We start from the raw sequence: 18,745 nt of genomic DNA on the forward strand, positions 1-18,745 counted from the left end.
AAATCTTCTATTGTAGTAGTTATGAGTTTATACATACAAACTAGGCAGCTTTCACAATTTAAGATCCCAGGCTTAACCCCAGATCAGTCAATTCAGAAGAAAGTCTGGGGATGCTGGAAATGATGCCTGCAGTTCTCACTGTCAGTTCCACACAGTCCCACCCACACAGTCCCACCATTCTGTTTCATAGTGTTGCGTGTTTCACTGTGAGTAACTCAACTCTTTAACAATTCTCCCTGGATTAAATGGATTCTTGCCACCTAGCTACTATACATATGATCAATGCACATAAAAATATCAAATTATTAAAAGACTTTCCTAGGGCAATTGGCTGGCTCAGTCAGAACATGCTACTCTTGGCCTTGGAGTCTGAGTTCAAGCCTAATGCTGTGTGTACAGATTACTAAAAACAACATAACATAATATAACACAGCATAAAATAAAGAGCTTATCCTACCAAAGCCAGGACTAAAGAGGACCCTGGGTGTACTATTTAAGGAGGCTCTCAATCTCAGGGCTGTGCAAGTCATAAAACTATCATTGTATGGACCTCAAAACTAGTACTCCTTTAAAAAGCATGTCATAGGTGCCTCACTTGCCTCACCCTACTTCGTTCCCAGGATTCCACTGGCAAGGTAGTCACTAACACTGCACTAGAGAACTCTGCATGAAGCCCATATAGAGAGCTACACTTTCACTTACTTGTGGTACTGGTTCAACAGGTCTGGCCATTAAGCCTCCAACATACACAGTATTGGGAAGCAACGGCCTAGCAAATTCAAGGGCAAAGTCACAGTTAACAAACCACAGCTCTGCTTTCTCCAGAAGATGAGACAAAACCAGCCTAGAGCCTTCTGGAAAATGTTGCTTGATGGTGTTTTCATATGTAGACTGGACTTGCCTCTGCTTCATGGTAAAATCAAAGAACATCAGAACATTTTTCACTCTGCCCCAGAAGTCCATGTGGTCGGTTAGCAAAGAATTAAATACTGGCACATAAGACAGAGGGCTTGGTAGTCCAAAATCTATAGCACCAAACAAGGAAGAGAGAATGGACACAAATGGTTTTCCAAGATTTTCAGCAATGATGAAAGGACAGTAGTCAAAATTTTCAACTATCACTAGGTCAAAGTTCTCTTTCTTTAAGGAATCCATGATATCACTTCTCCTTAGAAAATGGCTGCATTGAAGAGCCAGGACCTCCATAAGTTTTAAAAAGTTTCCAAATGTGTTTCTGTAGGAAAGAAAACAAATGGTAAATATTCATTGGATGCATTAATCTCACAACACATAAGAGAATCTTGGGCTACAAAGAGAATATCTCAGGTAAGCAAGACCACACCTAGCAGAGCCCACCTATTCTACCACTGTCCATTAGTACCATCATCACAGGCACTCTGAGCAGATGTTCTGCTCTTGAGAGTGTTCCCTTCCTCCCCTCCTCTTCCCTCCCTCATCCAAATCCAAGTAGTCTATATGCCAGTTTATTAAGAAAACTATTATCTGAGTTTATGTCTTGAAACCCATAGGCACAACTAAATTGTGTTAACTCAAAAGAAATCACCACTGATAGACCTTCTGCTCTTGGAACCTTCTCTGACCACAGCACATCTCACAGATCTCTTCTTCTTTGATAAATTCTGTAATGTCCTCATTAACTTTCTTTCACATACAGACATTTTATGAGTGATATTCTTATTTACATGGCCATAACTTGATGACATTTCAATATATATTAACGATATAGGCTATTTTTAAAAATCACTGTATATTCTGAATGTGACAGATCACTTCACCCAAGGGACTATTTTATAATATTAGAACTCAAAACTCAGCTAAAATGGCAATTATACCTTTTTATGACTACTGGTTAAGCAATGAAATAAGAGGAGAGGAGAGAAGAGGACAAGGAAGGAGAGGAGAGGGGAGTCGATGGAAGGGGAGGGGAGGGGAGGAAAGGAAAAGTAAGTCCTGGTAAATATAAAGATATTATTAGCTTTTCTACTTCAGTATAAATTGAGGTGTCCAGAGAATATAATGACAAAGAATACTAACATGTAATTCAGACTTTGCACATGGGAATATTCCATGGGCCTATCTCCTTGCAATGCTTTCTGATAACTGCCTATGTGGAATATGAGTGTTTCCTTCCAGTTTGTACAATCTATGGAGAAATAATAAGGATGTCCATCTGCACTTTAAGATATCAGAGTTAACTGGTGCAAGAGTTCAAGACATCAGGGGCCTGCCGACTGCATGGAGGACCAAGAGAATCAATACCCAGGCACCCCTGTAATTGTACTGTACCATTGCAACCCCAGATAGAGAAGACCCATAGGCAGAGAACTTACTAGAAATATACAGATTTCTCCTGATATTTAGGATCAACCTCAAGTTATTTAATGAAACTAATTGGCTAAAAGCATCTTTAGCTGTGAATTTTTGATTTCACATAGGACAGGAATGATTACCAAATATTGTAGATAATTTCAGTAGTGCTATAAAAATTCCTAGATATACTTCATTAATAATATTTAAAATTAAACTAGCAAGATATCCAAATCCCAGCTCACTACCTGGGTGACACTTGGCAAATTACTTAGCCAGCCTGGGCCTCAATTACTTGGCCTGTAAAATGAAGACATAATGGGTCTGCGGCAAGATGGAGAAGTAGGGAGTTCTGTACTTCCCACCTGCATCTTTCAAACAAAGGCCTGAAGCCAAAAGACTCTGAACCATAAGAGTCTGGGAGGAAAAGAGACGGAGTCCACTAAAAAGACAGCCTCATAGGTGTATGAGTGAGAATTGGGGAAGACAGAAACAGGCTCGGACATGGAGGAATGGAGGGGAGGGAGACTCCTCTGCAGAGAGACAAAAAGAAGAAGAGCGGCTGGGGAATGTTAGAACAGTCCCTGGAAGGGGAGGGTAAAAAAAGCATGGCCCAGGACAGAGAGGGATCATATCATCCCATCTCTAGCTGCAAGGCTTTCGGAGAGAGATCTTGTCTCTAGCTGTGGAGCTTTCTTTGGGGCGGTGCTGGCGGATTTCAGTCACAGTCAGATTCAAGAGGAGATGGTCCCCTACTGGATCCCCCAGTAGGAAGTGCCCAGGCTTCCAGGATTATATTTCAGCTGGTATTATTAATGCAAATGGAGTAAAATCTGGAAATGAGGCTGGGCACAGGACATAAAACATGGCTCACCTTGGCTGTGCCTGCAACACAATGAGATCGGACCCAAAAGAGTGTTTTGTAATTCCTGGTATGAGAGGGGACTGGGGGGGGTCGCCATTTTTCTCCCCACAACCACCAACGCGGGCCCAAAGGATGCATAGTGGAAGCAAGACCCACCAACACCAAACCACACCCATGTGCGCTGCGTAGCTGTTTGGTTACCAGAGCCTGGATAGATAAACAGCCCCTCACCCAAGATTAACACTGATGCATTGCCATGATTGACTCTAGATCAATTCTTACTATTCAGATATATTCTCCCTTAGCTCGTCCTTACCTCACCCCTCCTCTGGACCGGGTATTCTGGTTATAGGTTTGTTTAAAACAGGCATGTATAATCTATTTGCTTGATGAATGTTCTATCTCCATCGTTACCTTCCTTTATCTCTATCAGAAACAATCAGATTATATAGTTTCTCTGGGTAATATTATCTTCGTTTTTTTTTCCCTTTCAGTTTGTTGTTTGTTTGTTTTATTTGTGCGATTGTGTCCTTTTGTTCCCTGTTTGTCTGCCTGTTTTCCTTTCCAGGGTTACCTCAAGAAATAAGCCAAAGTACACATGATTGAGAGTCCCAAATATCACTACGAATAAGAAAATAAAATAACCAAAGTCTCAACAAGAGAGACCAAGAGATACCATTAAAAGAACACTTCCTGAATGGACAGGCACTGGACAGTCAATGAGCCTCCTATAATATAGCAGTACTCTCAGGGGCAGAGCACATAACAAGCCTTTAAAACTTACAAGAGCCAGAGCTAGCCAAAATGACGAAATGGAAGAACTCTCCTCTAAAGAAATTTCAGGAAGAAATGACAGCTAAAGAACTGGTCAAAACAGGTATAAGCAACATTACTGAACAAGAATTTAGAACAACAGTCATAAAATTAATCACTGGGCTTGAAAAAGGCATGGAAGACTTCAGAGAAACTATTGCTACAAAGACTATGGACTTTAATAGTTGTAGATAATTAAAAAATGCTATAAATGAGGTGCATAATAAGACAGGGGCGGCCACTGCATGGATTGAAGAGGAAGAGAGAAGAACAGGTGAATTAGAAGACACAATTACAGAAACAGAGGAAGCCAAGAAAAAAAGAGATAAATTCATCCAGGAGCACGAGAGGAGAATCCGAGAACAGAGTTACAATCAAATGACACAATATCTGTATCACAGAAATTCCAGACGAAGGAAAGAGAAAGGCGCTGAATGGGTACTTAAGCAAATTATAGCTGAGGACTTCCCCAATCTGGGGAAGGAAACAGACATTGAAATCCAAGACACACAGAGAACTGCCCTCAGATGTAACTTGAATCGATCTTCTGTACAACATATCATAGTGAAACTTGCAAAATATAAGGACAAAGAGAATTTTGAAAGCAGCTAGGGATAAAATGTCCCTAACATACAAAGGGAGACCTTTCAGAGTGGTTGCAGACCTATCTACTGAAACTTGGCAGGCCAGAAAATAATGGCAGGAAATCTTCAATGTGATGAAAAGGAAAAATATGCAGTCAAGAATCCTTTATCCAGAAAGCCTGTCATTCAGAATAGAAGGAGAGATAAAGGTTTTCCCAAACAAACAAAAATCGAAGGAATGCATCACCACTAAACCAGCCCTACAAGAAATCCCAAGAGGGACACTCTATGAGGGAATTGTTGCAAGGAACACAAAGTACCAAAGACACCACTACAAGCATGAATCCAATAGAGAACACAATGACTCTAAACCCATAGTTTTCAATAATAACACTGAATGTAAATTGATTAAATGCTCTAATCAAAAGACATAGGATAGCAGAATAAATTAAAAAAAAAATCCATCTATTTGCTGTCTACAAGAAACTCATTTTAGACCTGAGACACCTTTAGATTGAAAGTGAGGGGATGGAGAAATATCTATTATGCTACTGGAAGTCAAAAGGAAGCTGGAGTAGCCATACTTATATCGGACAACCTGTATTTTAAAGTAAAGGCAATAACAAGAGATGAAGGTGCACATTATATAATAATTACAGGGTCGATCCATCAGGAACAGCTAACAATTATAAATGTCAACACAGAATTCTGAGGCACCCAAATACATAAAACAATTAATCATATATATAAACAATCTTACTGATAAGAATGTACTCATTGCAGGGGACTTTGATACTCCACTTATAACAATGGATAAATCACCTAGACAGAAAATCACTAAAGAAACAATGGACCTGAATGACACATTGGACCAGATGGATTTGACAGATATATTTATAACTCTACATCCTGAGGCTATGGAATTCACTTTCTTCTCGAGTGCACATGGTACATTCTCAAAAGACAGATCACATTCTGGGTCATAAAGCAGCCCTCAATAAACGTAAAAGAATTGAGATCATACCATGCACGCTTTCAGATTACAATGATACAAAACTTGAAATCAATCACAGGAAAAAGACTGGAAAACCTCCAAGAACATGGAGATTAAAGAACACCCTACTAATGAATCCATGGGCCAATCAAGGAATTAGGGAAGAAATTTAAAAATATATAAAACAGGGGCGCAAGGGTGGCTTAGTCGGTTAAGCGTCCGACTTTCGCTTAGGTCATGATCTCGCGGTTCGTGGGTTCCGGCCCCGCGTCGGGCTCTGTGCTGACTGCCAGCTCAGAGCCTGGAGCCTGTTTCAGTCTGTGACTCCCTCTCTCTCTGACCCTCCCCTGCTCACGCTGTCTCTCTCTCTCTCTCTCTCTCAGAAATAAATAAAACATTAATATATATATATATATATATATATAAACAAATGCAAATGAAAATACAACAATCCAAACTCGTTGGGATGCAGCAAAGGTGGTACTAAGAGGAAAATACATTGCAATCCAGGCCTATTTCAAGAAACTAGAAAAAGCACAAATACAAAATCTAACAGCGCACCTGAAGGAACTAGAAGTAAAGCAGGAAGAGCACCCCAAACCCAGCAGAAGAAGAGAAATAATAAAGATCAGGGCAGAAATAAACAATACAGAAAAAAATAAAACAGTTGAACAGATCAATGAAACCAAGATTTGCTTTTTTGAAAAAATAAACAAAATCGACAGACCTCTAGCCAGGCTTCTCAAAAAGAAAACAGAGAGCAACCAAATAGACAATTTCACAAGTGAAAATGGATTTATTACAACCAATTTGTCAGAAATACAAGAAATTGGGGCGCCTGGGTGGCTTAGTCGGTTAATCGTCCGACTTTCGCTTAGGTCATGATCTCGCGGTTCGTGGGTTCGAGCCCCGCGTCGGGCTCTGTGCTGACTGCCAGCTTAGAGCCTGGAGCCTGTTTCAGTCTGTGACTCCCTCTCTCTCTGACCCTCCCCTGCTCACGCTGTCTCTCTACTAGAAATAAATAAAACATAAAAAAAAAAAAAGAAATTATCAGGTAATACCATGAAAAATTATATGCCAAAAAACTAGACAACCTAGAAGAAAAGGGACAAATTCCTAAACACACACACACTACCAAAATTCACACAGGAAGAGATAGAAAATCTGAACAGACCCATAACAAGTGAAGAAATGGAATCAGTTATCAAAAATCTCCCAACAAATAAGAGCCGTGGGCCAGAAGGCTTCCCTGGGGAATTCTACCAGACATTTAAATTAGAGTTAATACCCATTCTTCTCAAGATATTCTAAAAAATAGAAACCGATGAAAAACTTCCAGACTCATTCTATAAAGATAGCATCACTTTGGTTCCCAAGCCAGATAGAGACCCAGCAAAAAAAGAGAACTACAAGCCAATACCCTTGATGAATATGGATGCAAAAATCCTCAACAAGATACTAGCAAATCGAATTCAACAGCACATAAAAAGAATTGTCCACCATGATGAAGTGGGATTCATCCTGGGTTATAGGGCTGGTTCAATATTCGCAAATCAATCAATGTGATACATCACATTAACCAAAGAAAGGATAAGAAAGATATGATCCTGTCGACAGATGCAAAAAAGCATTTGCTTTCTTAATAAAAAAAAAAACCCTCGAGAAAGTCGGGATAGAAGGACTTACTTAAACATCATAAAAGCCATTTATGAAAAGCCCCCAGCTAATATCATCCTCAATGGGGAAAAACTGAGAGCTTCACCCTGAGATCAGGAACACGACAGGGATGTCTACTCTCACCACTGTTGTTTAACATAGTGCTGGAAGTCCTAGCATTAGCAATCACACAACAGAAGGAAATAAAAGGCATAAGAATTGGCAACGATGAAGTCAAACTTTCACTTTTCGCAGATGACATGATACTCTACATGGAAAATCTGACAGGCTCCACCAGAAGCCTACTAGAACTGATCCATGAATTCAGTAAAATTGCAGGGTACAAAATCAACGTACAGAAATCAGCTGCATTTTTATACACCAATAATGAAGCAACAGAAAGAGAAACTGATCCCATTCACAATTGCACAAAAAAAAAAAACATAAAATACCTAGAAATAAACCTAACCAAAGATATAAGAGATCTGTATGATGAAAACTATAGAAAACGTATGAAGGAAATTGAAGAAGACACAAAGAAATGGAAAAACATTCCATGCTCAAGGATTAGAAGAATAAATGTTGTTAAAATGTCATTACTACCCAAAACAGTCTACACATTCAATGCAATCCCAATCAAAATTGCACCAGCATTCTTCTCAAAGCTAGAACAAACAATCCTATAATTTGTATGGAACCACAAAAGACCCCGAATAGCCAAAGTAATATTGAAGAAGATAACCAAAACGGGAGTCATCACAATCCCAGACTTTAGTCTCTACTACAAAGCTGTCGTAATCAAGACAGTATGGTATTGGCACAAAAACAGACACAGACACCAAAGGAATAGAATAGAGAACTCAGAATTGGACCCACAAATGTATGGCCAACTAATCTTTGACAAAGCAGGAAAGAGTAACCAGTGGAAAAAAGACAGCCTTTTTAACAGATGGTGCTGGGAGAACTGGACAGCAACATGCAAATGAATGAAACTGGACTAGTTTCTTACACCACACACACACACACACACACACACACACACACACACACCAAACAACCTCAAAATGGATGAAGGACCTGCATGTGAGACTGAAGCCATGAAAACCCTAGAGGAGAAAGCCGGAAACAACCTCCTTGACCTCAACCACAGCAACTTCTTACTCAACACTCAAAAGAATTAGAAGTAAAAATGAACTATTGGGACCTCATCAAGATAAAAAGCTTCTGCACCATAACGGAAACCATCCATAAAACTAACAGGCAACTGACGGAATGGGAAAAGATAGTTGCAAATGACATATCAGATAAAGGACTAGTATCCAAAATCTATAAGGAACTCACCAAACTCCACACCCTAAAAACAATCCCCCCAGTGAAGAATGGGCAGAACACATGAACAGATACTTCTCCAAAGAAGACATCCAGATGGCCAACAGACACATGAAACGATGCTCAGCGTCCCTCATCATCATGGAAATACAAATCAAAACCACACTGACATACCACCTCACACTGGTCAGAGTGGTAAAATGAACAAATAAGAGGACTCTAGATGCTGGCGAGGATGTGGAGAAACGGGCACCCTCCTACACTGTAGGTGGGAATGTAAACTGGTGCAGCCCCTCTGGAAAACAGTGTGGAGGTTTCTCAAAAAATTAAAAATAGAACTCCCCTATGCTAGCAACAGTGCTGCTAGGAATTTACCCATGGGATACAGGAGTGCTGATGCAGAGGGGCACATGTACCCCAATGTTCATAGCAGCACTTTCAACAATAGCCAAATCATGGAGAGAGCCTAAGTGTCCATCAACTCAAGAATACATCAAAAGGATGTGGTTTATCTATGCAATGGAATAATCACGGCAATGAGAAAGAATGAAGCCTGTCCATTTGTAGCAATGTGGATGGAACTCGAGGGTGTTATGCTAAGTGAAATAAGTCAGGCAGAGAAAGACAGATAGCATATGTTTTCACTCATATGTGAAACATGAGAAACTTAAGAGAGCACCATGGGAAGGAGAAGGGTAAAAATATAGATAAGGAGAAGGAGGGAGGCAAACATAAGAGACTCTTAAGTACTGAGAACAAACTGAGGGTTGAGGGGGGTGTGGGAGAGGGGAAAAGAGGTGATGAGCATGAAGGAAAGCACTTGTTGGGATGAGCACTGCATGTTATATGGAAACCAACTTGACAATAAACAATAAATAAATACATAAATACATAAAAAATAAAATAAAGCTAGAAAATAGAAAACAAATGTTTAAGAATGTATGGTTACTTATGCCTGTATCCAAAAATATTAAATGAAGGGGAAGAGACAAAGCCTATACTTAATATAACTAAAAGTGCAAGTTAATATAGACAAAGTGTCAAATGAATAGTTTAAATCAGCTCTAGACAGGAGGGACTGTGGTCTCCCAGTTTGAATGAGAAAAAAGGCTTTATAAGAAAAGTCAAATGTAAACAAGACTAAGACTGGTAAATAGAACTTTCAGGTAGAAAGAAGGCAAGATCACTATAATTATTTAAGGTAGGAATGGATGTTTGTCTTTCCATATTAATGTCTAAGTTTAAGTGGTTATGTGCTCCTTTCCATTCAGATGAAGCAAAGAACTCATGTCTTATTTTGCATGAGGCTGATTGCTTTTTTAAAAGGATGCTGCATGGCCAAAAAAAAAGGGGGGGGTGCTTTACATGGCTGATGTTCAACCACCACAACACCAGTGTTCATAATCCTCCCTCCAATACTAGAATATGTGTGAAGAAAAGAAGAAAAAGTAAGTGGCTCTCATTTCCCTATCAACAGTGAGAGGTTGAGGTACCTGTGCTTTTGTGTTGGGGAGCTTATAAACAAAGATTGTAAGAGAGGTGTTGAAAGAAGTCCCAGAAGACACAACCTCTACTTGCTACAGAAATCCATTCATGGAAGAGGCACAGAGAGGGCAAAGAAAAATCTCCAGTGACTGCACTGGATGACTTGGTGTGAATACTTGTTTCCCCAACCATCCACTAATCATCAAGCCCTTCATCCATCCACCCATCCGTCCATCCCTGTCTTCTGTCTAGATCCAAGCATCTATGCATCTATCTATTCATTTGTATTGCTAAAATAGTGACTCCTTGGTTCAAAAAAATAACAATTACCTGTCAACCAAAGCTTCTTCAAGAAAAAATTCTATATTATTCTTCAATTCTTTGTTATAATCTTCAGGTGGGAGCCAAGGGATAACTTGGTATGATGTTTCCTTCCCTTTAAAATCTAGAAAAACATCCATGGGTTAAAAATGTTAAATATGCCACAAAACATTGATTAACATTAGTATGAAAATGACATCACTTATTTGCTCAAATAATTTTCTATTTATAGAATGTTTGCCTTTTGAGCTATTTTTGTATGGTTTAGTTGTGTTCTCTTTCATTCAAACTTATAAAATGATTGACATGTATAGAGAACTTACCATGATTGAGGAATGCTGTTCAATTTAAAGTTATAAGAGCTTCCATAAGGTATAGCTATTTGTCTTTTTTACAGGTGAGAAATCAAAGTAAAGTGAACTTAAGACAATTTGTCAAGGTTGCACACATAGGAAGTGACAGACTTTGTATTTAAATACAGGTCTGTTTGATTCCAGAGCCTCTACTCCTCCTTTTTTAGAAAAACTCATTTTCATTACTTAGAGTAATAAATCCAACTAGTTTTTTTTTTTATTCACTAAAAAGTACTACAAACCTTCTATAAAATGGTAACCACTGTACCTCTACTTAACAACATGTCTTCTCCCATATACCCATGTGTAATAAAAAGTCTGAGTCCATTTTTCATGTTTGACTGCTGACAGTTTTCAAGNCATAGTGCTGGAAGTCCTAGCATTAGCAATCACACAACAGAAGGAAATAAAAGGCATAAGAATTGGCAACGATGAAGTCAAACTTTCACTTTTCGCAGATGACATGATACTCTACATGGAAAATCTGACAGGCTCCACCAGAAGCCTACTAGAACTGATCCATGAATTCAGTAAAATTGCAGGGTACAAAATCAACGTACAGAAATCAGCTGCATTTTTATACACCAATAATGAAGCAACAGAAAGAGAAACTGATCCCATTCACAATTGCACAAAAAAAAAAAAACATAAAATACCTAGAAATAAACCTAACCAAAGATATAAGAGATCTGTATGATGAAAACTATAGAAAACGTATGAAGGAAATTGAAGAAGACACAAAGAAATGGAAAAACATTCCATGCTCAAGGATTAGAAGAATAAATGTTGTTAAAATGTCATTACTACCCAAAACAGTCTACACATTCAATGCAATCCCAATCAAAATTGCACCAGCATTCTTCTCAAAGCTAGAACAAACAATCCTATAATTTGTATGGAACCACAAAAGACCCCGAATAGCCAAAGTAATATTGAAGAAGATAACCAAAACGGGAGTCATCACAATCCCAGACTTTAGTCTCTACTACAAAGCTGTCGTAATCAAGACAGTATGGTATTGGCACAAAAACAGACACAGACACCAAAGGAATAGAATAGAGAACTCAGAATTGGACCCACAAATGTATGGCCAACTAATCTTTGACAAAGCAGGAAAGAGTAACCAGTGGAAAAAAGACAGCCTTTTTAACAGATGGTGCTGGGAGAACTGGACAGCAACATGCAAATGAATGAAACTGGACTAGTTTCTTACACCACACACACACACACACACACACACACACACACACACACACCAAACAACCTCAAAATGGATGAAGGACCTGCATGTGAGACTGAAGCCATGAAAACCCTAGAGGAGAAAGCCGGAAACAACCTCCTTGACCTCAACCACAGCAACTTCTTACTCAACACTCAAAAGAATTAGAAGTAAAAATGAACTATTGGGACCTCATCAAGATAAAAAGCTTCTGCACCATAACGGAAACCATCCATAAAACTAACAGGCAACTGACGGAATGGGAAAAGATAGTTGCAAATGACATATCAGATAAAGGACTAGTATCCAAAATCTATAAGGAACTCACCAAACTCCACACCCTAAAAACAATCCCCCCAGTGAAGAATGGGCAGAACACATGAACAGATACTTCTCCAAAGAAGACATCCAGATGGCCAACAGACACATGAAACGATGCTCAGCGTCCCTCATCATCATGGAAATACAAATCAAAACCACACTGACATACCACCTCACACTGGTCAGAGTGGTAAAATGAACAAATAAGAGGACTCTAGATGCTGGCGAGGATGTGGAGAAACGGGCACCCTCCTACACTGTAGGTGGGAATGTAAACTGGTGCAGCCCCTCTGGAAAACAGTGTGGAGGTTTCTCAAAAAATTAAAAATAGAACTCCCCTATGCTAGCAACAGTGCTGCTAGGAATTTACCCATGGGATACAGGAGTGCTGATGCAGAGGGGCACATGTACCCCAATGTTCATAGCAGCACTTTCAACAATAGCCAAATCATGGAGAGAGCCTAAGTGTCCATCAACTCAAGAATACATCAAAAGGATGTGGTTTATCTATGCAATGGAATAATCACGGCAATGAGAAAGAATGAAGCCTGTCCATTTGTAGCAATGTGGATGGAACTCGAGGGTGTTATGCTAAGTGAAATAAGTCAGGCAGAGAAAGACAGATAGCATATGTTTTCACTCATATGTGAAACATGAGAAACTTAAGAGAGCACCATGGGAAGGAGAAGGGTAAAAATATAGATAAGGAGAAGGAGGGAGGCAAACATAAGAGACTCTTAAGTACTGAGAACAAACTGAGGGTTGAGGGGGGTGTGGGAGAGGGGAAAAGAGGTGATGAGCATGAAGGAAAGCACTTGTTGGGATGAGCACTGCATGTTATATGGAAACCAACTTGACAATAAACAATAAATAAATACATAAATACATAAAAAATAAAATAAAGCTAGAAAATAGAAAACAAATGTTTAAGAATGTATGGTTACTTATGCCTGTATCCAAAAATATTAAATGAAGGGGAAGAGACAAAGCCTATACTTAATATAACTAAAAGTGCAAGTTAATATAGACAAAGTGTCAAATGAATAGTTTAAATCAGCTCTAGACAGGAGGGACTGTGGTCTCCCAGTTTGAATGAGAAAAAAGGCTTTATAAGAAAAGTCAAATGTAAACAAGACTAAGACTGGTAAATAGAACTTTCAGGTAGAAAGAAGGCAAGATCACTATAATTATTTAAGGTAGGAATGGATGTTTGTCTTTCCATATTAATGTCTAAGTTTAAGTGGTTATGTGCTCCTTTCCATTCAGATGAAGCAAAGAACTCATGTCTTATTTTGCATGAGGCTGATTGCTTTTTTAAAAGGATGCTGCATGGCCAAAAAAAAAGGGGGGGGTGCTTTACATGGCTGATGTTCAACCACCACAACACCAGTGTTCATAATCCTCCCTCCAATACTAGAATATGTGTGAAGAAAAGAAGAAAAAGTAAGTGGCTCTCATTTCCCTATCAACAGTGAGAGGTTGAGGTACCTGTGCTTTTGTGTTGGGGAGCTTATAAACAAAGATTGTAAGAGAGGTGTTGAAAGAAGTCCCAGAAGACACAACCTCTACTTGCTACAGAAATCCATTCATGGAAGAGGCACAGAGAGGGCAAAGAAAAATCTCCAGTGACTGCACTGGATGACTTGGTGTGAATACTTGTTTCCCCAACCATCCACTAATCATCAAGCCCTTCATCCATCCACCCATCCGTCCATCCCTGTCTTCTGTCTAGATCCAAGCATCTATGCATCTATCTATTCATTTGTATTGCTAAAATAGTGACTCCTTGGTTCAAAAAAATAACAATTACCTGTCAACCAAAGCTTCTTCAAGAAAAAATTCTATATTATTCTTCAATTCTTTGTTATAATCTTCAGGTGGGAGCCAAGGGATAACTTGGTATGATGTTTCCTTCCCTTTAAAATCTAGAAAAACATCCATGGGTTAAAAATGTTAAATATGCCACAAAACATTGATTAACATTAGTATGAAAATGACATCACTTATTTGCTCAAATAATTTTCTATTTATAGAATGTTTGCCTTTTGAGCTATTTTTGTATGGTTTAGTTGTGTTCTCTTTCATTCAAACTTATAAAATGATTGACATGTATAGAGAACTTACCATGATTGAGGAATGCTGTTCAATTTAAAGTTATAAGAGCTTCCATAAGGTATAGCTATTTGTCTTTTTTACAGGTGAGAAATCAAAGTAAAGTGAACTTAAGACAATTTGTCAAGGTTGCACACATAGGAAGTGACAGACTTTGTATTTAAATACAGGTCTGTTTGATTCCAGAGCCTCTACTCCTCCTTTTTTAGAAAAACTCATTTTCATTACTTAGAGTAATAAATCCAACTAGTTTTTTTTTTTATTCACTAAAAAGTACTACAAACCTTCTATAAAATGGTAACCACTGTACCTCTACTTAACAACATGTCTTCTCCCATATACCCATGTGTAATAAAAAGTCTGAGTCCATTTTTCATGTTTGACTGCTGACAGTTTTCAAGCCCTATCTCCAATGCCCTCTTCTATAGAGATCCTTCAACTGGGCAAACTAGTAAGACAGTCAGCATGCTTCCTCCCTTGGCCCTGTGGGATTTCAAACCATGCAAGGAGGGCCAGTGAGGGGGAATCCTCAACACATCCCAACTCTCTACTCACAATAAAAACTCAAACTACTCCTCCCTCCAGCCTCTGGAGAGCCATTTTTCAGATTTGCTTAGGAGCCTGTCCTACTCTTCCAAAAAATACATACCTTACTATTTGAGTAATAAAAATTTCACAGTCTTATGCATGTGAGCTTTCCTCAGTCACAACATTCAATCAAATTGTGTGTAAACCAGGGATAGATTAATGTATAGTCCCGCACACTAAAACTACCAAGCCCAAACTTAGTGAAATTAATGCTATCCAAGTATGCACTAGAAAATACAATAACACCTTGGTTTGCAAGCATAATTCATCCTGGAAACATGCTTGTAATCCAAAGCACTTAGATATCAAAGTAAATGTCAAGAACCATTGGCTCAGTTGTGATCATGTGATTTTCTGCATCGGATAATACTCATTGCAAGACACTGCTTGTTTATCAAGTCAAATTTTATTAGAACTGTTTATTCGGGTGCGCCTGAGTGGCTTAGTCGGTTAAGCGTCCGACTTTCACTTAGGTCATGATCTCGCGGTTAGTGGGTTCGAGCCCCGCATCGGGCTCTGTGCTGACTGCCAGCTCAGAGCCTGGAGCCTGTTTCAGTCTGTGATTCCCTCTCTCTCTGACCCTTCCCTGCTCACGCTGTCTCTCTCTCTCTCTCCCCTAGAAATAAATAAAACATTAAAAAAAAAAAGAATTAAAAAAAAAAGAAATGTTTATTCGTCTTGTGAAATGCTCACAGAACAAGGTACTCACAATCCAAGGTTTTACTGTATTTTGCAATCATACTTTTGGCTAATATGTTTTGTTCATACCTATGTCAACAGGCTCTCAACGTCAGTTTGCCTTCACCTTGGAAGGGATACAGTACACCTTTAACTGGTTGTCCATGGGGTATTTCACCAGTCCGACCATTGGCCACAATCTTTATTGGCAAGATTTTAACCAGATCCAACTTTCCCCAGGAGCACAGGCAGGACATTTTATTGACAATATCCGGCCCTGAAGAGATTCATTTGACATATTCATCAGGACAGAGAAACATCCTCAAAGAGCTCAGATGAAAGGATATGCCATTGCCCCACACAGAGCTCAAGGCCTATGACTTCAGCTAAATTCATGGGAATTATTTGATAGGCTGAGGCTTCTGTATGTATGAAACAATAACTGATAATTCACGACAGCACAATATCTTGACAAGTCCAACATCTCTTAAGCCTTTGTGCAATCTGGAGACAATAGGTTTCTGATTATACATTTTCCTTAAATAAATTAGTGCTTATTTTTGAAAATCAACCCATTTTGAGTAAGGCTCAGATTCAAAAAGATCTAGAGTCTGTCCAAATTGCAATGCAATAGGCACTGCCATTAGTGCCGCTGACATTTGCCTTCATTATAAAGGTTCTTCTTCCCATTCTTCCTGGAGTTATCTAGATCACCTGTGATAGCAATATTAGTCTTCACTTGCTGCTATAATAAATTACTATAAACTTAGTTTATAGTCAACTATAAACTTAGTTGCTTAAAACAAAACATATGTACTATCTTATAGTTCTGGAGATCAGAAGTCCTAAATGGGTGTCATTAGGACAAAAGTATGGTATGGGCAGTCCAGCAATCTTTTGGGAGACTCTAAAGGACGATCCATTTTCTGGTCTTTTCCTTCATTCCTTGGCTCATGGCCTCCTTTCAACTGGCAATGGCATCATCCATCATCTGCCTTTTCCTTCCATCATCACATTTCCTACTCTTACTCTCTTCTCGTCTTGTCCTTTTTTTAGAAGGACTCTTATAATTATATAGGGCCCAAATACATAATGCAAGATATTCTCCCCATCTCAAAATTTTTATATCAATCACATCTGAAAAGTCCCCTTGCCATATAAGGTAGCAAATTCACTGGTTCAGAAGAGCAGAGCATATCTTTGGGTGGGGGCATCATCTTCTACCACCATGGTCTACTCTCTGGGCCTCAAAGTCTCATGTACATATCACATAAAAATTACATTCACCCCACCCCCAACATTCCAACAAGTTTCAATCCTTCACATCATCAATTCATAGTTCAAAATCTCATCTAAATATCATTAGCTCAAATGTCCCAACTTAAATTATCCACATAATTCAATCAAGTGTGGGCGGGACACTCTGGGTATGATTCATACAAAAGCAAAGTTTCTCCATCTGTGGACCTATGAAATTAGGAAACAAGTTTATCTGCTCCCAAGGAATATTAAGATACCAGATGCAGACATTATCATTCAAAATGGAAGAAAATAGAAGGAAAATATGAATCTCTGTCCCTTAGAAATGATGGCAGAGAAGGACAGATACCATACGTTTGCACGTATAGGAGGATTAGGAAGAACTTAACAAGGGACCGTGCGGGAGAAGAAAGGGAAAAATAGTTAAGGAGAGGGAGGGAGGGAAACCATGAGAGACTCTTGAATGCTGAGAACAAACTGAGGGCTGATTGGGGTTAGAGGGAGGGGAACGGGGGTGATGGGCATGGAGGAGGGCACTTGTGGGGATGAGCACTAGGTGTTATGTGGAAACCAACTTGACAATAAACTATTTTTTTTTAAAAAGGAAAAAAATGGTAACAGTAAAAAAAAATGTTGACATCCAACTGGGAGGACAATATTAAGTTTTAAAAAGTGTAAATAACCTTCTGTGAATTACAGTTCAGCCCTGTGAGCTTGAAGTTCTTTCCTCTGGGTTCACTGCTTCAAACTCAGAGTTTTCTGTTTGTTCTTCATAAAAGGTAGCACTAGTTTTCAACTGAATATTCTATGCACATGTTTCTTACATTCGGGGAGTTCAGTGCCTTCTTCATGTCACTCTTTCTCTGTCCTTTTCAATCCAAACTGGCAGTGTTTATCCTGGTATAAAATTTTCAGGTACCTTCCCGATCTTTGTGTAAGTCATGAAATTCATTCTGCTGCACAGGACGTGCTCCACAGATCTTTAATAATAATTTTATCTCTACTATTGGCATCAGCCAATATAGTTAAAGGAAACTATTGAATTACACACCTAATATTTAAAGAGCTTTGCTAGACTAAATATTCCGACCTATTCAGAGAATATAGCAAGAGGTTATCCAGCCACACTTTCTCTTTCGACAGTCAATCCCCTAATTTTAGAATCTTTTGCAATCCAGATAGGATGAGAGTTTCCAAAATAATGAAGTGTTCATTCCTTTATGCTTAATAGTTCTTCCTTCAATTTATCTCTTTCCTTTCATGTTTTACTGTAGGAAGTAAGAAGTCCTTATTCCTTAAGGAATTCTACTAGACATTTAAAACAGAATTAATACCCATTCTTCTCAAGCTATTCCAAAAAATAGAAATCGAAGGAAAACTTCCGGACTCATTATAAGAAGCCAGCATCACTTTGATTCCCAAGGCAGACAGAGACCCAGCAAAAAAAGAGAACTACAGACCAATATCCTTGATGAATATGGATGCAAAAGTCCTCAACAAGATACTAGCAAATCGAATTCAACAGCACATAAAAAGAATTATTCACCATGATCAAGTGGGATTATTACTGGTTACAGGGCTGACTCAATCAATAGTTGCAAAGAAATCAATGTGATACGTCACATTAACAAAATAAAAGATAAAAAGCAGATGATACTGTTGATAGATGCAGAAAGAGCATTTGACAAAATACAGCATCCCTTCTTTTTTTTCTTTTTTAAAAATGTTTTATATATTTTTTATTTTTAAAAATTATTTTTTTTTACAAATAGTTTATTGTCAAGTTAGTTTCCATATAACACCCAGTACTCATCCCCACAAGTGCCCTCCACCAAGCCC

At 38.7% G+C, this 18,745-nt stretch overlaps 1 protein-coding gene across 3 annotated transcripts in view; it reads right to left on the bottom strand.

Annotated features, from left to right (window-relative positions):
* Positions 1–18,745, bottom strand: part of LOC120244156 (UDP-glucuronosyltransferase 3A1-like) — a 33,416-nt gene that overhangs the window by 5,995 nt on the left and 8,676 nt on the right. For 2 of the 3 annotated variants that reach the window (XM_039250523.1, XM_039250524.1), the window contains exons 3-4: positions 14,079–14,193; positions 703–1,234 (exon numbers count right to left, since the gene is read on the bottom strand). In XM_039250523.1, the coding sequence (XP_039106454.1) occupies positions 703–1,234; positions 14,079–14,193 (647 nt within the window). Of the gene's footprint in view, positions 1–702; positions 1,235–10,384; positions 10,497–14,078; positions 14,194–18,745 lie in introns of those variants that run through there. The other variant, XM_039250522.1, reaches the window with a different exon arrangement.

The sequence above is a fragment of the Hyaena hyaena genome, unplaced genomic scaffold (assembly GCF_003009895.1).
Source record: "Hyaena hyaena isolate Hyena2069 unplaced genomic scaffold, ASM300989v1 scaffold_372, whole genome shotgun sequence".
NCBI classification, from domain to species: Eukaryota; Metazoa; Chordata; class Mammalia; order Carnivora; family Hyaenidae; genus Hyaena; species Hyaena hyaena.